Genomic DNA, 17,769 nt, shown 5'->3' on the forward strand with positions numbered 1-17,769 from the left:
CCGTCTCTATAACGTAAAGCTCTGCTACTGTTTGAATAACCAACTGTTTTCCTTCCCAAAAGACTTTATGATGTTTTGCTAACTAAATACAATTACGTTATATATTTGTCGATGGGCGAGTGCCCAGTATTATCTATAATATGGTAGAACTGTTATCATTCGTGTCAAACGCTGTAAAACATTGTAACTGCAACCAACTACAAACTAAGCACTGGCCTTTGAAAAGTTTTCTTAAGTAATCCTATGTATTTTTAAACATCTTTTGGGTAAATGTAATAAATATATATTTTATATAAATGTATTGGTGTAAGAGTTTCTTTGAATTGCACTACTAACTGGGTTAAGTGTACTTACCTACAGCTCACATCTTCCTCTTATGATAAGCCTGACTGCTCTGCCACTCTACCAAGGTTCCATGAGTAGTACAGACTGATACTAAGAGTTGGTTATCTGTATACTATTGGCATAGTTTTGTGAAGTCTTACCTCAAGTGGACTTTAGGAAATCTCCCCTAGCATGCCGCGGAGCACGCTGCAGCGTGGAGAGTGAGTCCAGCGCTAACCGGAGGCCGGAAGGCTGGCCTTTTCTCAGTCTATGAAGTCCAAGTCGGGGAAGAGCGGAAACGGAGAAGCACCAGTTTACTCTTGTGGCGCAACCACAGGCAAGCTGGGTGGGCTCGGAGCATGGTTACTGATGCCGTGACCAGCTCGCTGGGGAGAGCCCGGATCCCTGAGCTTTATGCACAAAGGCCATTAGCTTCAGAGACGAGCAGCAACAGGGAGGCGAACGCTCCTACAGAGAGACCACCACTGAGAAGTACAAACATTTTGAATCCAGGCTGGGAGAAATAACGGGTTTACAGGAGTCTGAGAAACCCTAATGGGCACGCGCCCCATGTGCATCAGATGAGAAAAGTAAGAAAAATGTGAATCCAGGCAAAGTCGAAAAAGGTTATTGGAGCCTGAGAAAACGAGCGTGCGAGTGCCCCATGTGCATCAGAATGAGAAAGGCCCAAACACTGAATCAAGGTTGGAAAAGCCGACATGTTTGCGGGACCCTGAGAAACCCGAGTTGGCAAATACCCTGTGTGAATTGGATTGAGATTGTTACGAACACTTTGCATCCGGGCTGAGGAATCCCATCAGGTTACGGGACCCCGAGAAACCCAAAGGGGCAAGTTCCTCTGTAAATGGAGCGAAAGCAATACAAACATTTTGTATCAAGGTAGAGAAAGCCAACTAGGTTGCTGGTGCCTGAGAAATCCAGAGTGGGCAAGCACCCTGTGTGAATTACGTGAATTGAGAGAAAGTCTGTAAGTCCGCCATAGGACTGAGCCGAAGAGCCCTGGGACTGTTATAAAGAGAACTCGTAGCAGTCTTTCTAAATCGGTCTTGCATTAAAAAAAACAATTTTTTTAAAAATCCTTTTTTTCCACTTTATACCCATCGCTGCAGCATAGCTCGTCATGTGAGGGCTCGGCCGATGGAATCTCGGGTCCTTTTTGCTTCCTGGCACCTTAGACTGGCATGCAGTAAGTGGCGTAAAATGAGGGTCCACTGTCTTAGTTTCCTTCTTGGCATTTGGTTGCCTCCCATCCACCTCCAAACCTTGTGTGTCCCTGTGCCGAATGAGTGCCTGGTTACCACCTTCTCGCCTGTGACGCCGGCACTGTAAAACTGTGCTTCTCTTGCTGTGCTCGCCAGCAGCATCTACGTGTACAGACCCCTGCCACCTAGTGCAGCTGTAAAATTGAACTGCTTCATGACAAAGTCTTGGTAAGTTAGTCCTCATCAAACAATAATGGTGCACTCAAAATCCAGTGCTAGCCCTAGGCCACATTGGCACTCCATTGCCTCTCCATGGCTAAGCGGCCATTTTATCTCCGGTGGCCTGGTGGATGTTCCAGCCTCATTCCTAGTTCTGAACTGATAGCTACTGTTTCATAGTAACATTTTCATATAGGATTGTCCTCTTTGGTGAGTTCATGGTAGCTCCTCTTTTGCATTTTACCTTCAAAATTGTTCCATATTATCTATGTTTTTGCTAGATTTTCTAACGTAGTGTTGAATTTAAGACTTCCAGTTCCATCTTTAAATTGTGCCAGAATGTGCATAGAATTCAGTCATTTTACCATTTTGCAGAACACTTTAAAAAAAAAAAAAAAACATATAATATTCCTGTTCAAATTGTAAATCTATTGGGCGCCCTGCCAAGGAGTTGAATATGGCTTGATTGGGTCTTATAGGCCCGCCTGCGCAAAACACATTCCCCCGACTAAAGATATTTAGAATGTGTTGATACTTTAGCAGGAGCTTTATCTATATTGCCGATATCTGATTTTTACTGAATGCTCAATCTACAACTTAACCCTGCAGCCCGCTAGTAGGTGACTACTCGGTCTGTAAATCTGTTCAGTAAATTTGTTCATGTGTAAGTGGTTTTCTGTCAATATTGTGCACACTGGCTAGGTTGAGTTTCATTGTCTAGGGACTTGCCTCTTTGCAACGCATGCACTTGAAATGTCCCCATTTAACTACTCTCTCATCAGTATGCATTGAACTGTCACAGAATAAGGTCAGCTGTTAGCAGAAACTTGTGGTCAAGAGATGCTAAGTCAATTTTTGTTTTACCAGCTCATGATGGACCTTCAAAGTTGCACTCTCCAATGACGCTAAAGCCATCAGTCCGCCTTGCGTCGCCTTTGGAATCCGGCTCAAAACCAGGACTACGAGCCGCAGTGCTGCACGCCGTCACCACAGATGATGATGAGGGGGTTGAAAAAGATGTGCCTTCATCCACCAAAGATGACCTGGAACGTGAAATTTTCTCTGAAAAAATCCAGCTGCAAAGCCTTAGTTTTGATGAGAAGGCAGGGGACTCTGGGAGCAGTGACCTAAGGAGAAGAGGCTGCTCGGCAGCCAGTGAAACGAGCTCGCTCAATTCTGTGGACAGTGGTTCCAGTTCTACTGCGGGAGGGGATCATGAAGCACCTGAGGTTTTAATGACGGATGCGCCACCTTCTCAACGTTTCAGCATAATAAGCACAGAGGAATTTGACCAGGAACTTATTGTGAAATCCATTAAGGTGAAAAGGAGGAAAAAGAAAAGACCAGGTAACTTCTCACTTAATCTTTGTATTCTGAGGTGGATTGTGAACCTTATGTACTGTGTACCACTGTGATAACCAGTTTTGTTTAATGACGATCTGTTTTAAGCCTAATTTAGGATATGCATAACATCACTAGCATTGCAAATGAATCTGTAAATCTTGCTCTAAAGTTAATACATATATGTATTTAAACTTAAAAAGAGAAAGTTGATCTGACTTCTTTATCTTTTTCTTGTTTCTTTGTTATAACCTTTTATTTAACATGTGCCACCTTGTCTGGAGTGGCAGGGTGTTTTGTGGTGAACCAAAAGGAGTTGGACTATGTACTGACATGTTGAAAGGTTTTTATTCAAAAGAAAAGGAAATTGTTGATCTAATCGTACTGCTATGAGGGAAGTTCCCTACAAACTAAAACTAATGGTGCTCGTCAAAAGTCCAAAAGAAATAGTACTTCGTCCAAATCCTAATATCTAACTGGACCTACCACTTAGGAAAACTTAACATAAATAGGGCCGGAGCAATAGCTCTGGTCTTTGGCTTCTGCCTGGCCCAACACTTGGTTCTCTTTTCCAAGATGGTTTAAAAAGTTAATCAGGTTCTGGATCTCTTTACGCAAAGTTCTTAAATTTCTCGCTGTACAGTCCTTGGCCTCTTTGCAGGTTCTGTAGGTCAGTTATGAAGCCCATACATATACTACATACGGTTTCCTTTTCCTCAGGAAATACAAGTCTTTCTTAATACAACTCCACCATTTGCCACTTGCTGCTTGACCGTTTCCGTGTCTTATTTTTAAACACTGCAGCCATCCAGGTTCTCTCTCCTCCCACATCTGTTGACTATTTTTTGTATTTCCAGGACTCCCCAAAGTCCTCTGACCCCTTGTCAGGCAGCAGGGCCTCAGTAGGGCATCTACCCGTTTGGGTTTTCCGGCTCCCGCAACCAGTGCTCCAGATAAGATTCTGAAGTTGGAGTATTTTACTCCCTATTTTCTAAAATGGGGAGTAACATGATTTTTTAGGGAGTAAAAAAGTAAGGCCAATGCCCAATGGAGTGTTTTTCATTAGTGAGTAAAAATAGGTTTTAACTTGAAAACAAACATGTATTTGTAATCAATATTTCTTTGCACCTAGTTATTTATACACATTAAAAGATACATTTTTACAGCTTTTTTTCAGGCAGTAATAAAAGTTTGTTCCTGTGGCACTACGTGTATTACTGGTACAAGCATATCCACGGAGGTGTTTGGTTAAAAGCATAGAGTCAAGCACCTATGTATCAGTTTCCTATTTTAAGTTGGGAGTATTTGTACTCCCCATTTTTCTTTTTTGGGAGTATTTACCAATTTTTAGGGAGTAAAAGTGGCTGATAAACCTTTTATCAGTAGGGCAGCCCGCAACCCTTAAGGCTTTCCCAGCTTCTAGTATCACTGTTCGCTCCTCTCAACAGTGTTACCTCATCTCCAGCATGGGGTCTGGCATGGATTCACATGGTCATGAATATTCCCCGTCGTCAGGCTGGGAATCCTCGGTAAACAAAAATCAGTATCAGTTTCGTTTCTGATCTGTCTTTCGTAGTAGTAACCAATAACTGATCTCTGCGTCATACTGACCGCAGCCAATGACTGCCATCTCCCTAAGCCCCGCCTCTGGCAGCCATCTTCAGATTTTTACCGCACGTTCAAGTGTTGGGATCCTCGTGCTATTGCTCTCGAGCTTTAGTGCTTTTTTCGCGCTTTTTCTTAGGAAAATTTTCTCTTTTTTGGTCAAAAGAGCCTCAAGCCTTGGCTGCCGACGGAGAAGTCCCTCCATATCAATGTCCTGGAACTCCGTGCAGTGTTTTGGGCCTTCAGGTCCTTTCTTCTGTCCCTCAAGGGCAAGGTGGTGAGGATCTTCACCGACAACACCACCACCATGTTCTACATCAGGAAGCAGGGCGGTACCAGATCCCCAGCCCTGTCCAAGGAGGCTCAGGATCTGTGGCATTGGGCCGTCGCCCAAGGGATGTTTCTGGTGCCGTTTCATCTGGCAGGGATAAAAAACACCATCACCGACTCGCTCAGCAGCGAGCTGCACTCGTACCACGAGTGGGAACTACGACAGGATCTAGTGGACCGCCTCTTCCGACGGTGGGGCACACCCCAGATCGATCTGTTCGCGACGGCGACAAACTCCAAGTGCCGGAGATTCGCCAGCAGGTTTCCCCAGCCGAGGAGCATGGGCGATGCTTTCTCGTTCCCCTGGGAGGGCCTGTTCCTATATGCATTCCCTCCATTGCCGCTGCTGATCCGGCTCATCAACCAGCTCAAGAGGTCACGGTGCAGGATGATCCTCGTCGCACCTGCGTGGCCGAGGCAGATATGGTTCCCGGGACTTTCTGGACTTATCAGCATCCCCGTCAATCAAGCTGCCAGCGGACGCGGATCTTCTCTCCAGGGAAGGAGGCGCCATCCTCCATCACGACCCGAAGTCGCTGAACTTGCAGGCCTGGCTCCTGCAGCGTTAGAGTTTGGAGGTTACGATATACCGGCCGACTGCAGAGAGGTTCTTGCAAAGGCCAGGGCGTCCTCAACTCTTAAATGCTACGGACACAAATGGAAGAGGTTCTCTGTCTGGTGCCATGCACAGAAGATTAACCCTCTACGGATTACGGCTCCAAGTACTGCCGTACCTGCTGACGCTGGCCAAGGCTGGACTGGCGCACGCTTCCATCAAGATTCATCTTGCTGCGATCTCCCTATACACCAGAACCACGGGACGGACGTCTTTGTGGTCTCATCGTCTGGTGAAAGAATTCATGAAGGGACTGTTCAGATCGTTCCCGCCGGTGAAGGCACCGGCCCTGGCGTGGGAGCTCAACGTGGTGCTGACCAAGCTCATGGGACCTCCGTTCGAGCCTCTGCACTCGGCTCTGTTGAAGTTCTTGTCGTGGAAAACAGCGTTTCTTGTGGCCATCACCTCCGCACGACGGGTGGGAGAGATCCAGGCCCTTTCCTGCAAGCCCCCGTACTTGACTTTTCACGACACGAGGGTGGTGCTCAGGACGCACCCCTCCTTCATTCCCAAGGTGCCGTTGGACTTCCACCTCAACGAACCCTTCGTGTTGCCTGTTTTCTTCCCGTTGCCTTCATCGCCGGCTGAAAGGACTTTGCACTCGCTGGATGTGGCTAGAGCGCTGAAAATCTACGTGGACCGCACGAAGAGTTTTCGGAAGACATCACAACTTTTTGTGAACTTTGGACCTGTCAATCAGGGGAAGGCTCTCTCGAAGGCTTCCATTTCCAGATGGCTCTCCGGCTGTATCATGTACTGTCATCGGTTGGCAAACCGACCACTGCCTGGCCGTCCGAGAGCCCATTTCACCAGAGCGATCGCAGCTACCATGGCGTTCCTATCTGGTGTGCCCTTGCTGGACATCTGCAGGGCTGCTACGTGGAGGTCGACGCACACCTTCACGAAATTCTACTGCGTCGATCGGGATTCCAGGGAGGAGTCCAGGGTCGGCCAAGCAGTGCTGCGCAACCTGTTCGCCTAAGGTGAGCCTGGTGAGGAGGTAAGAATTGCTTAATGTTGAGTTTGATGTAATGCTTAATGTTGAGCCTTTGCCACCTCCCGTGGTTGTGCATGTGTGTACTGCTATGTATTCTTTTATTCATGAGCATGTGAATCCATACCAGACTCCATGCTGGAGAAGGAACAAGTTACTTACCTGTAACTGTTGTTCTCCAGCATGGGTCTGGCATGGATTCACATGCGAACCCTCCCGCCTACCCCTCTGCGGCTCTTCACTTGGTCATACTGCCACTTCACGTGCTACCAAATCTGAAGATGGCTGCCAGAGGCGGGGCTTAGGGAGATGGCAGTCATTGGCTGTGGTCAGTATGACGCAGAGATCAGTGATTGGTTACTACTACGAAAGACCGATCAGAAACGATACTGATTTTTCTTTGCCGAGGATTCCCAGCCTGACGACGGGGAATATTCATGAGCATGTGAATCCATGCCAGACCCATGCTGGAGAACAACAGTTACAGGTAAGTAACTTGTTCCTTCTTAAGCGTTCACTTTTCCTTCTGCTGCTCAGGAGCTAATGAACTTACGTGAAGATTGGGGATCCGACTTCTCCACTGCACTCTCGTCTCGGCATCAGTTAACAGGCCCCAGGCCCATCATGGCTTCCATTGGGGTACATCACCAGGCGAGACAGACGCTTTACCGTCTGTCTCTCTCCCGACCTTGGCTTCTTGGTCGTTGAGGACGCCACCCTGTCAGTGTCTTGCTAGTGATCAGTTTGCTTCCCACGCTAGCGTGGCTCCGCCCCTCCAGGACATCTTCCCATCAGAGACTCGTCTCTGCTCAAGATTCTCTCTCCTCCATTACAAGTTTCTTGTCCGTTTAAGGAAGTCATTTCAAACAAAACAGGTTGGCCGTTCCTCTTTGAGTGGAGTTCAGGTGGGATCCAGCATTACCTGAAGCCAAAGAGATTGAAGAAATGTCACCATTTGGTAAATCCGAAACAGGTTGAACCGTCTTTCTGCATCCCATGTAGGCAGATCCTTACCAGAATGGGAGTCCTTGTCCCTGAGAGGGGGGGTCACAGTGAGGCTCCACTTGCCAGAACCTAGGGGGAGGGTCTTGCTGAGTGGGCTCGCCTCCCCATCCTCAAAGGGGGTGGCTCCCTTCTGGGGAAAAGGGACAAATAGTCTGGATTTGTCACAATCTAAAACGGATACCTGTAACGCTATTTTGAAGCTTGTGAGTAACATTTGCCCTTCCATTGCTTGGATCTATTGTCGAGTGAAATTATGCATATAGAGGCACCAGCAGTAAGTAAGGTAGGTCCAGCACCGTTTTCGAAGTTCCACCCTGCCCAGTGCCCACGGTAGCCTGCTTTGGCTTTGGCTTGGGTATGAATGGAAATAATATGGAGCTACTTTGCATAAACTCCTATCTGCTTTATCATTCCTCCACGTTGCATCTCCAGCGCCACCCAAGCTCGCAGCATAATTAGCGTGTAATAGGGCATAACATTTAAGGCCTACATGGTAAAACGGAGCCCACGTGTCCAATGTACCTAGAATCTCACACCTCTGAGTCTCTACCCAGCAACACCTCGGTATTCGCACCTTGCCCATCACTTAGGCCTAACTCTTGGCCAAAGTGGCGGAAGTCGCACTGTACAAAATCCACTTCCATTACGCTAACGGAGCATTGGCACCAATTTATGAGCGTGTCATCTTTTTGGACCAACCGCTAGATGGCAGCCTATACATGCCATGTGAATCTAAAATGGCTTCAAGCTGCAGAATTCTATTCAGAGATCACCATTGCCGGGCAATGGGGGCTAATTAGGAAAAGTCCGTCTTCTGAAGTTTCAAGGGGACGCTTTCCTTATCACTCGCGTTTCTTAGGTGAAGGCGGATTGAGAGGTACATTTGGGGCTGCTTCAAGGGCTCAGGAGCCAAGTACTAAATTATAGTAGGACCTGAAACTGGCCAGATCCTATGCCCCTTCTACACCCTGGTGTCCTCTGGAGCCAAAAACATGCACATTGGAAACGCATTGCTTTAAAGGAGGAGACAAGTGATTTTTCTTTTAATGGGTTGGCCTCAGAGTATGTGCCCCTGCTGTTAGAGACTGCGGGTTTTCCTTTAGTGCCCTTATGGCAGCTCTCGCAGAGGCACACACTGGCATATCTCAAGTTGTCCCAGGTGAGGCGTGAAGCAAACCGCCCTGCCTTTAGGCTGGCCTCATATTGCCTTATGCTGCTTGTAGTCGAGCAGTAATGGGTATAGAATTGCAGCACAGACACCGCAAGCGCGATATAATGACAGAGCGATGGATGCAGTGGCAAACAGCGACAGGCAAAGATCAAGTCAAGGAGGCTGGCCCACGCGCCAGAAGAAGAGATGGGGAAAGAAGCGTAGGGAGCGTTGCAGGACACCGAGAAAACAACCGATGGGAATAGAGGCCAAGGCCGATGTGGCCCAGTCCCCATCATTCGGGCTTAGATGAGCAGGTATGCCTGCATGCTCTCTGTATATAGGGGAGTCCCCAGAGCCCCCCACATGTTCCAGGCTATGGGTGGTAAATGCTGCACATAGGGGAAGGCCGCTCCCCTGGCGGGCACACTGCCTACTCTTGATAAGGCACCTCACAGATCCCAGAGTAAATATGTCCTCCATCAGCAGGGAGAGGATTCCTGGCCTTGCGGCCTCTAATCCCAGGGTCTGCGCTTGCGGGCGAGAGGTGCAGGGGAAGTGCCAGACAAGCCCGCTGTTCAGTTAAAGCGCAGACCCAAAGGGCTTTATGCTGTATCTGGGGATAACCCAGAGGCCCGTGAGGATTGACGGAAAGATCAAGCAGTTACTGCCTTTGCCACCATTTTGCGATCGAGACCCACTACACAGGGATTTTTACGGCAAAGAGTTGAAAATGTGACCGTCCCTCATCCGAGATAATCCTACTTTTCATGGCAACACGGGCATTAGACAAGTTTACCCATTGTGCTAAGGAGAACTCTGAGTCCATATAATGTGACTCATTAGTTTCGCTGCAGGAGCGCAAGGGTTCTCCTCGCACCATCCATCAAGCTTCGTGGCCTACAACTTGTTGGGAGGAGAGCAGCAACACAACACACACAGCACGGACACCTGGACACCTGGGCACCTGGGCACCTGCCTTCTATAAGTCGAGGTTTTGCTGGAGGAGGCTCACTTTTTCAGGTGGTTAGGTCGTTCATAATGGCACGTATCATGAGATCTTCATCAAACATCTCACACGGGAGATGGGAGCAGCTGCGCCACCTCCATTTGCTTTATTACTTCTTCCTGTACTTCCTCCACCATAACCTGCATTGCCCTCTACCACAACATCTCCACGGAGTGAGGTGCCCAAAAGACCCTTCAGGTTCGGGCGCCCACTCTCCTTCCCCAATGAAGAGCCACAACCTGGAAGGAACACAACATTGGACAGAGAAAGGACACACGGAAACGTACCCTTTCCATATCACTTGGCTGATTGAAGCTCTAAAGTTCTAGGTACCACCCCTGGTCCCATGGAAACGGGGGCCTAACATCAGCACTCTCAAGCAATTGGGACAAAACAATTCACCTCAAATGTATCGCAGTTCGCACATAACAGAGGTCCTGGGACTCCCTTCCCCAAGACAGTCCTTCGCTTGTTTGAATCGGAGTTCTTCCCCAAGACGTCAACATAACATTCACTTTGGGTTTTATCTGCTCAAAGTTCAAAAGAAAACACCAGGTCCGATTGATCCTCCTCCAGGTTTGCTTCACCAAGTATTTCACAGTTCTTTACCGCTTGTTTATCGTACAGGGTTTCCTGGTCTAGGCGCAGTTGTCAGACTGCACAGTCCACCCATCACAGCTAATGCAACCATAAGTCTCCCTAAAGAGGTTGGGGGCCCTTGTAGGCTCTTCTACCTTTAGGCTTTCACTTTACACACTTGTATTTTTATAACGCATTTTAAACCAGTTCTTTGGTTGCAATATATTGGTGTCTCTTTCTCACGTTTGCAACAATTGGCAGTCTTTCTGATCTTTGCATACAACACTTACCACAACTCTTCAATCCTTCATATGCCTTTGATTCTGTCCATATTGCTCTGAATTGATAGTGCTGGTTGACATATCTATTAAAGTGTTTATTCACCATTCAGCTTATCGTAGATTACTCATTTGGCAGCTTTCTTTCAGTTCGGAATTCAAAATGGATAGAATTTACTTGCGTTTCTTCAATTAGCGGTTTTCTTTCAGTTCGGTATTCAATACAGGTAGCAATCACTTAAATGCATGCATTGTTACTTATTTAAAGTTCCTTCAGAGCGCTCCGGTCTCCTCAGTGTCTCCTGACACTTACCGTCTTTCGTGTGTCCTCCCAGTGGCTGGCCCCGAACAGGAAACGCTTCAGTACGTTCACCGGGCTCATCTCTAGACCTGGCCCGGCACCTCTGCTCTACACGTGGAAGGCTTTTCTCTCTGGTCTGCTACCTGCTACCTGGCAGGGCCTGCTGCCTGCCTCAACATTAGAGAGTTCCCAGTCCTGCAAAGCTCCTCTGACAGGTCTTCGGGAATCATTGCCGGTGTCTCTGCTACATGGCTCGGTCCCAACACGGCAGATTCTCTTCCCTCTGCTTCTGGGCTCCAGCTTTTATACTATTTATCTTGATTAACAGGCTGCAGGTGAAAAGGGTTTGACTCAATTGCCTAACCTTGTGTAAGCCTGTTAGTGTAACATGCCTGAGCTTCATTACTAAGTGTATACAGGCCCCTCTTCTTCATCCCAGGATACCAGAGTGGTGTTTAGGATGTATCGGGTAATAGTGTCCCCATACATAATGTCGCTGGGAAAAGCCATTGTGATATTATATATGGTGTCATTATGCCTGGGGACGGGTTGCAGGGATGACCCTTGCTCCCCTTGTAAAAAGAAATACAAAATTCAGGGGTTGCGGGGGTGTCCTCTGGATGTTCAATGTAATAATGGCTCTGCAAAAAACAGCCACTTTTTTGTTAGGAGACATTTTTGCGGAGACATTATTACATGGAACTGTTTAGGATAGGTAGTGTGCATTAGTCTTGGTTGCCTCTTCCTCGTCTCAGTACTTGATGGGATTACAGGAAAAAACTGAAAGGACTGACAATATCCCATGAAGACTGAGGGTCGGGTAGGTCAGTGTTAGTGAAGGCGTGGATAGAATGCCTCACCTTCAGGTATCCTCTCCAATTCCCAAGCACCCTCCACCCAGTTGATCCTCCCATCGCTTGTCCACCCCCCTTGGTTGTGATCCAAAAGCAATGGCCCTTACCTGGCTTGCTGAACAGAAGATCCATGGGGAGTAGATGTGAGAGTACCTTCAGGTTTCTTACAAGTCTTTTTTCTTGTATATGGACCATCCAGCATCCAACCTAATAAGTTCCCGAATAATATGCCCTAAAAAGACGAGCGTTAAATTCCAACATGGCCGCCGGCAATGACTGGCGTGCTGACGGCTGCCCCAGGACCCCGGGCCTGTGCTGCTGGAGGATCTACCACCCCCCCACACAGCGATCGGGCTTCGGGGCTGAGGCCTCGGACGGAGGTGCGGTGGAGAAGCGGTGCGGCGCAGCCCCAACCCCCCTGTGAGGGCGGCACACAGCAGCAGGAGCGGGAACGCGGCCGGACGCCAAGCGGGAAGAGCCGGGTCTTCCCCGGTGTTGGCGGTGGTTACCTGTGGAGGCCCGGACAGGCGGCCGCGAAGGAGTCCGGGGGGGGTGGGAGTGTATATCCAGCACGGACCCGGGACACGGTTGCCAGCTGCGCTCCAGGTGAGAGAGCGGCAGGCGCCTCGGGGCCGCAGTTCCTCCAGCGGTGGTGGCCCCTGAGGAGCTGGAGGGCGCGCGAACCCAGGCTCACGGGGAGCGAACCCATCGACTGGGGGTGCACACAGAGCGAGGCAGGGGTGCATCTTGCCCCATCCAGCAAGGGAGCACTGGGACTAGAGGAGGTGGAGGCGGCAACCAGCCTGACCCCGGGAGCGAAGTGGGGCCCCGGGCAAAATCTGAGAGAGTAGGACCTACGGTGGTGGGCTCCACAAGGGTGCTGTCTGGAGATTGGTGGCGATTAGGGGCGGCGGCACAGCTTGGTGAAGGAGCTCTCCCCTCCAGCGGAAACATCCTCGGGGGGGGAGGGTGCCCCGGGCAGAGGGGCCACTGTGACGGTTGCCTGGTTTTGTCCCCTGGCTGGGGCTGAAGCAAGACTGTAACTTGTGCTGTGGGAGGGTGGGCACCTGAGTGCGGTGCCCTCGGGCCGGGACTCACCCTGTGGGTCCGCCCTTAGTGGTGTTGGAGCCCTGGACTTCTTTCCGCGGTGGCGACTCATCCACTTGTGGCAGCCCGCCGGAAGATCTGACTGTACAGGAAGGCCTGGTTTCTTGAGGGACCCTGGGCTAAAAATTCCCCCTCCCGCAGAGGCAGCTCCGGGATGGGGTGGGGGCCCTCCGGCATTCCTGGCTGCGACAGGTGTTTTGGATCTTTATCCCAGACACGGGAAGGGCCGCTCCGGGGCCCCACACGGATGTCTACCAGGTCCACGCGCAAGTCTGGAAAGGCCAGTTTCTCTTCTAAGGTGCCCCAGGGAACGCTTTCGCTACTATGGCCCACAATGGAGAGCAAAGATTCCAACAAATAGGTTAGTGGCCAATCCAAGGAGAGTAGGAGAGTGGCGGCGGAGGTGGACGTGGAGCGGATGACGAGACAAGACCTCGGGGGAAATGCAAGCCTTGAGAGAGTCCCTAGCGCAAACCTTTCAGGACCAGTTTCAGTTTATGAGATCTGACCTCAATGTGGCGCTGGGTGAAATCCGGCATGAAGTGGCCCAACTCGGGGAAAGGACTGATTTGCTAGAAAGGGGTCTCCAGGACACAGTGAGCGACACCACAGCGAATAGTGAGGCCATAGATCGACTGGACAACGCGACGAGGAACATGGAGGCGATGTTTGAGCACTTGGAAAATAGGTCCCAGAGGATTAATATTCGGATCAAGGCGCTCCCTGAGTCGGTGACGGACCGACTCCTGAAGGAGGAATGCCATCACATATTTGCGGAACTCTTGGGCGAAGGGGACCCGAATTCGATATCATTGGGCAGGGCCCACAGAGTTGGCCGAGCCACGGCTGGTCCCAACGCCAGACCTCGGGAAGTGGTGGTTGCCTTTGCCAGATATGGTCAGAAGGAAGCGGTGTTGCGAGCGGCCAGACAAAGCGAGCCCGTTCTGTACAAAGGGCAGGAGATATTGTTGTTCCAAGATCTGGCCGCGAGCACCCTTGTGAAAAGAAGGGCTATGGGTCCGGTCCTGAAGGAGCTGTCAAAAAAGGGGATAAAATATAGGTGGACCTTCCCTTTCGGCTTAATTTTTGAATGGGAGGGGATTCAGAAGCAGTCAACCTCGGTCCAGGAGGCGGCCAACATTATTGGTTTGGAAGTGGAGTTAGAGGGGGGGTAAGTGGGGGTCCCGGTACCCCGCGGGGGCCCGAGGGAGGGCAGCAGACCCTGGGGGTGGGCATCTGTGGGGGAGCGGGGCAGGAGAAGGAGGGCGCTGTGGGGCACTGTGGGGGGGGCACTCGCACAGAGCACCTTGGGGGAGGGGGGATGGAATCTGGAGGGGGATGGGTGACCTCAGTTGTGCCTCTGTTCAATTTCTTCTTTTAGGGGGTGGTCGTCTAATGGGCTGTGTGTGGAGCCGGAGGGAGGAAGTTTAAAACGTGTTGGATCAAGCAAAGATGGGACAGTTTGAGGGGAAGACTGGGTGGGAGGGGGAACTTGGGGGGAGGGTTTGGTTTAGCCTGAAGTTGGGGGTTCCAGGCGGAGGGGATGGTGAGGGGGGACGGGAGGGGGTAGGGGCCCTTATGCTTAACAAGGTAGGTTGGGTTTTCTGGGGGAATAGTGGGGGGTCGGGGAGGATGATGAGAGGATGGCTCGCGGGTGCTGGGTATCTCTCTATCTCGGTTTCAAGTGGCTAACTCATAATGTGAGCAGATTAAATTCTCCTTTCAAGCGGGCGAAATTAGAACATTTTACCCGAACGCATACTCCGGATGTCCTGGCCCTGCAGGAGACTCACTTGTGGGCGGATCAGGGCCGCCTGCGCCTGAAGGGTTACTCGCAAATCCTCTTCGCGTTAGGTCCCTCAAATGTATGGACTTTAGAATCCAGGATATTCAGAGGGATAAAAATGGGAGATTCATCATGGTAAGGGCGGAACATATGGGTGTCACTTACACGATTGCCTTGGTTTAAGGCCCAAACGCGGGACAGGACAACTTCACGAGGGAGACCCCGAGCACGCTGGAAGAGTTTGCAAGAGGGCAGGTAATTTTAATGGGGGAACTTAACCTGGCCTGGGACAGGCGGCTAGATCGGACGCAGCATGTGGGCGCGGGGGAGGGGTCGGTGGCTTCCCCACAGTTGAAGGAGCGATTCAAGGGGGCAGACCTGAGGGATGTGTGGCGGGTATTGAGGGGGGAGGAAGAAGGTTTTACGTATCTTTCGAATGTGCACCAAACTCAATCTCGAATTGATTATTTTGAGGGGATTGGGTCCTCTGACGTATTCCAAATCTATGACAGTAATAACCACAGCTGTGCTGCTTCGGAAAATGGTTCGCCGTCTGCGACCTGCGTCGATGACGTCGATAAACTGTCCTTGAGGGCTTCCGTGGAGCCGACATCACCGGATGTTATAAGTAGGACGCACGACGCCCGTAGTCTCAGTTCTGTTTTTTCTCCGAACGTGTTCGCTTCGGAGATCTCGTGCCTCGGTTCTTCTGGGTTCTGTTCTTTCGGTTCTTCGAACCTGTTCGTTGTGAAGATTTCCATGATGTCTTCGTCTTCTTCCACCTCGCGGCTGGGTTTTAAGAAGTGTCGGGGCTACGGATTTGCACGACGCCTACCTCTGGTGCCTCGGTGAGGACCACGACACGGATGACTGTGTAGACTGCCAGTCGCTTACATCGAAGGCCTTGCAAGAGCGTAAGAAGAAGTTTTCTGTAAGTAAGGTGGCCAAGGCCCGGAAGTCGAGATCCACTGGGCTTTCGACTGACGATTCGAGGGGCGACTCTCCGCATCGTCAGCGTAAATCCAGGGGGTCTCGGTCCAGGAGTGTAGGCCTTGCCATTCCTCTTCCCTCTTCGAGGCACTCACGGAAGCACCAGCATCGGTCACCTTCCCCGTCCTTGTCCGAGGACTCCGCCCGCCAGCGGGTGGCTTGTTCCAACAAGCACTCACTCCTGCGGAATGGGATTCATTCCGGTAGGAGATGTTGGCGATTTTTCAGTCGTAGGGCTCTGTTCCGTCCGCGCCGTCTTCTGATGCCGGCCGTGATCGTGCTAGAGACACCACTTGCACGCCTTCGGGCTCGAGCGGTCGTCGTGATCACCGGGTACCTTCGAGGTCCCGGTCGGACAAGGATGGTCACTCTAGACATGCCCGCTCCAGGTCCCGGTCCTCGACGCCCTCGAGACCGTCTGAGCCTGTGAGGTCTTCGAAGAAGATATCGACACCTTCGGCGCCAAGGTCGTCGAGGGACTCTCTCGAGGCTCCGCCTCCGAGAAAGCCGTTGATGCCTTCGGCGCCCAGGCTGTCGAAGGACACGCTCGGGGCTTCGCCCTTGAGGACTGTGTCGACGATTCCATCAACGCCGCTTTGTCAGAGGTACCCCGTGGCATGGTGGAACCCCCTAGAAAGGCACCGCCAAGGCAAAAAATGTCTTTGTCCCTTTTTCTCTGCCCTCATTCCAGCCTCTGGATTCTATTTCTGAGGTGGATGAAGTGTCAGAGGAAGGTATGGTTCCTGACGAGATTTTGTCTGGGCATAGCCAGATTGAAGACCTGCGGCAGTCGTTGCAAGACGCAAGTGGTCTGAACACCTCTCCGGAGGTGGAGTTCTGTAGGCCTGATCCTGGCACCCATGCCAAGTCTTCGTGCTGGCGCCTTATGTCGAGGGTCATGGAATACTTGGGGTGGTCTGTGCCACCAGTGGATTTTCTGCAGGATGACCTGATATCCTCGACCAAGGTCCACCAACTGACCCAGTACTGCCATTCCATATGGCCTTGCAGAGAAGGGTGGCAGCAGCTTGGACTGCTCCGGAGAGTCTCCCGGCAGTGAGCAAGTCTTTGCCGCAAAAATACCGCCCAGCCTGTAGCGACCCCTGCTACTTCACCACGCACCCCACTCTGGAGAGTTTGGTGGTGCAGGCGGCTATGGCCCCAGCAAAGCAGGCGTCGTACCCTACCATCCCTCCTGATGGGGACGACAAGCGTTTTGATGGCTGGGCGAAGAAAGTGTTTTTTTTCAGGGGGTATGGCTTTTTAGGCAGCCAACTCCGTGTGTGCCTTGTCACGTTTCACACATACTCTGTGGAACTGTATTTCGTTAGCGGCTGATCATATTCCCGAAAGGGAGGAACGGGATGGTTTTCTTGCTATTGTGCAGGATGGCAAGGATGCCATGTGTGAGTCCGTTCAGTCGGGTCTGGACATGGCAGATTGTGTCAGCCGGTCCATGGCGACGAGCACCGTAATATGCAGGTTTGCGAGGTTGCAGAAGTCGGTGTTTGCTCCGGATGTGCAAGCCCAGCTCCTCAACATGCCCTTTGATGGTGAACATCTTTTTGGCAGCAAGGCTGACGAGAGGTTGCAGACCTCTAAAGCTGCAGCAAAATCGTTGAGCGCTGCAGTTCGCCAACCTCTGCCTTTTCGTCCTAGGGGACAGCTCCTAGGGGACAGCAATGGAGGGGAGGTTCCTTTCGATATTACTCATCCTTTGGTAAATCGAGAGGAGCTGCAAGTCAAAGGGGCCACCGTAGGAGTACCGGAGCTGGAAAACGGGGTACTCGAGGTGCCAAAGCCGCTCGGGCAGTTGCCTCTTTGCCCTCAGGCACTGCTGCAGCCGCTTCAGCTCAGTCATGAGGCCATGTCCCATGGTTTGCCGGTTGGGGGAAGGCTGGCGCAGCATCTTGTAGAGTGGCGTGCCATTACTTCAGATGTGTGGGTTCTGGAGATCATAGCCCACGGCTACTGTCTTCCTTTCCGGCTGTTAGGGAGAATTCTCTGTTAAGGCTAATTTCCCAAACCTAGTGAGTCCCCCAGCAGCTCTGCTGGATT

The 17,769-nt window shown here is 50.9% G+C and overlaps 1 protein-coding gene across 3 annotated transcripts in view; it reads left to right on the forward strand.

Annotated features, from left to right (window-relative positions):
* Nucleotides 1–17,769, forward strand: part of TECPR2 (tectonin beta-propeller repeat containing 2) — an 879,235-nt gene that overhangs the window by 218,178 nt on the left and 643,288 nt on the right. For all 3 annotated transcript variants that reach the window (XM_069638097.1, XM_069638099.1, XM_069638098.1), the window contains one exon: nt 2,634–3,113. In XM_069638097.1, coding sequence (XP_069494198.1) covers nt 2,634–3,113 — 480 coding nt within the window. The remainder of the gene's footprint in view (nt 1–2,633; nt 3,114–17,769) is intronic.

This window comes from Ambystoma mexicanum, chromosome 14 (genome assembly GCF_040938575.1).
Source record: "Ambystoma mexicanum isolate Mex_15411 chromosome 14, UKY_AmexF1_1, whole genome shotgun sequence".
Taxonomy (NCBI): Eukaryota; Metazoa; Chordata; class Amphibia; order Caudata; family Ambystomatidae; genus Ambystoma; species Ambystoma mexicanum.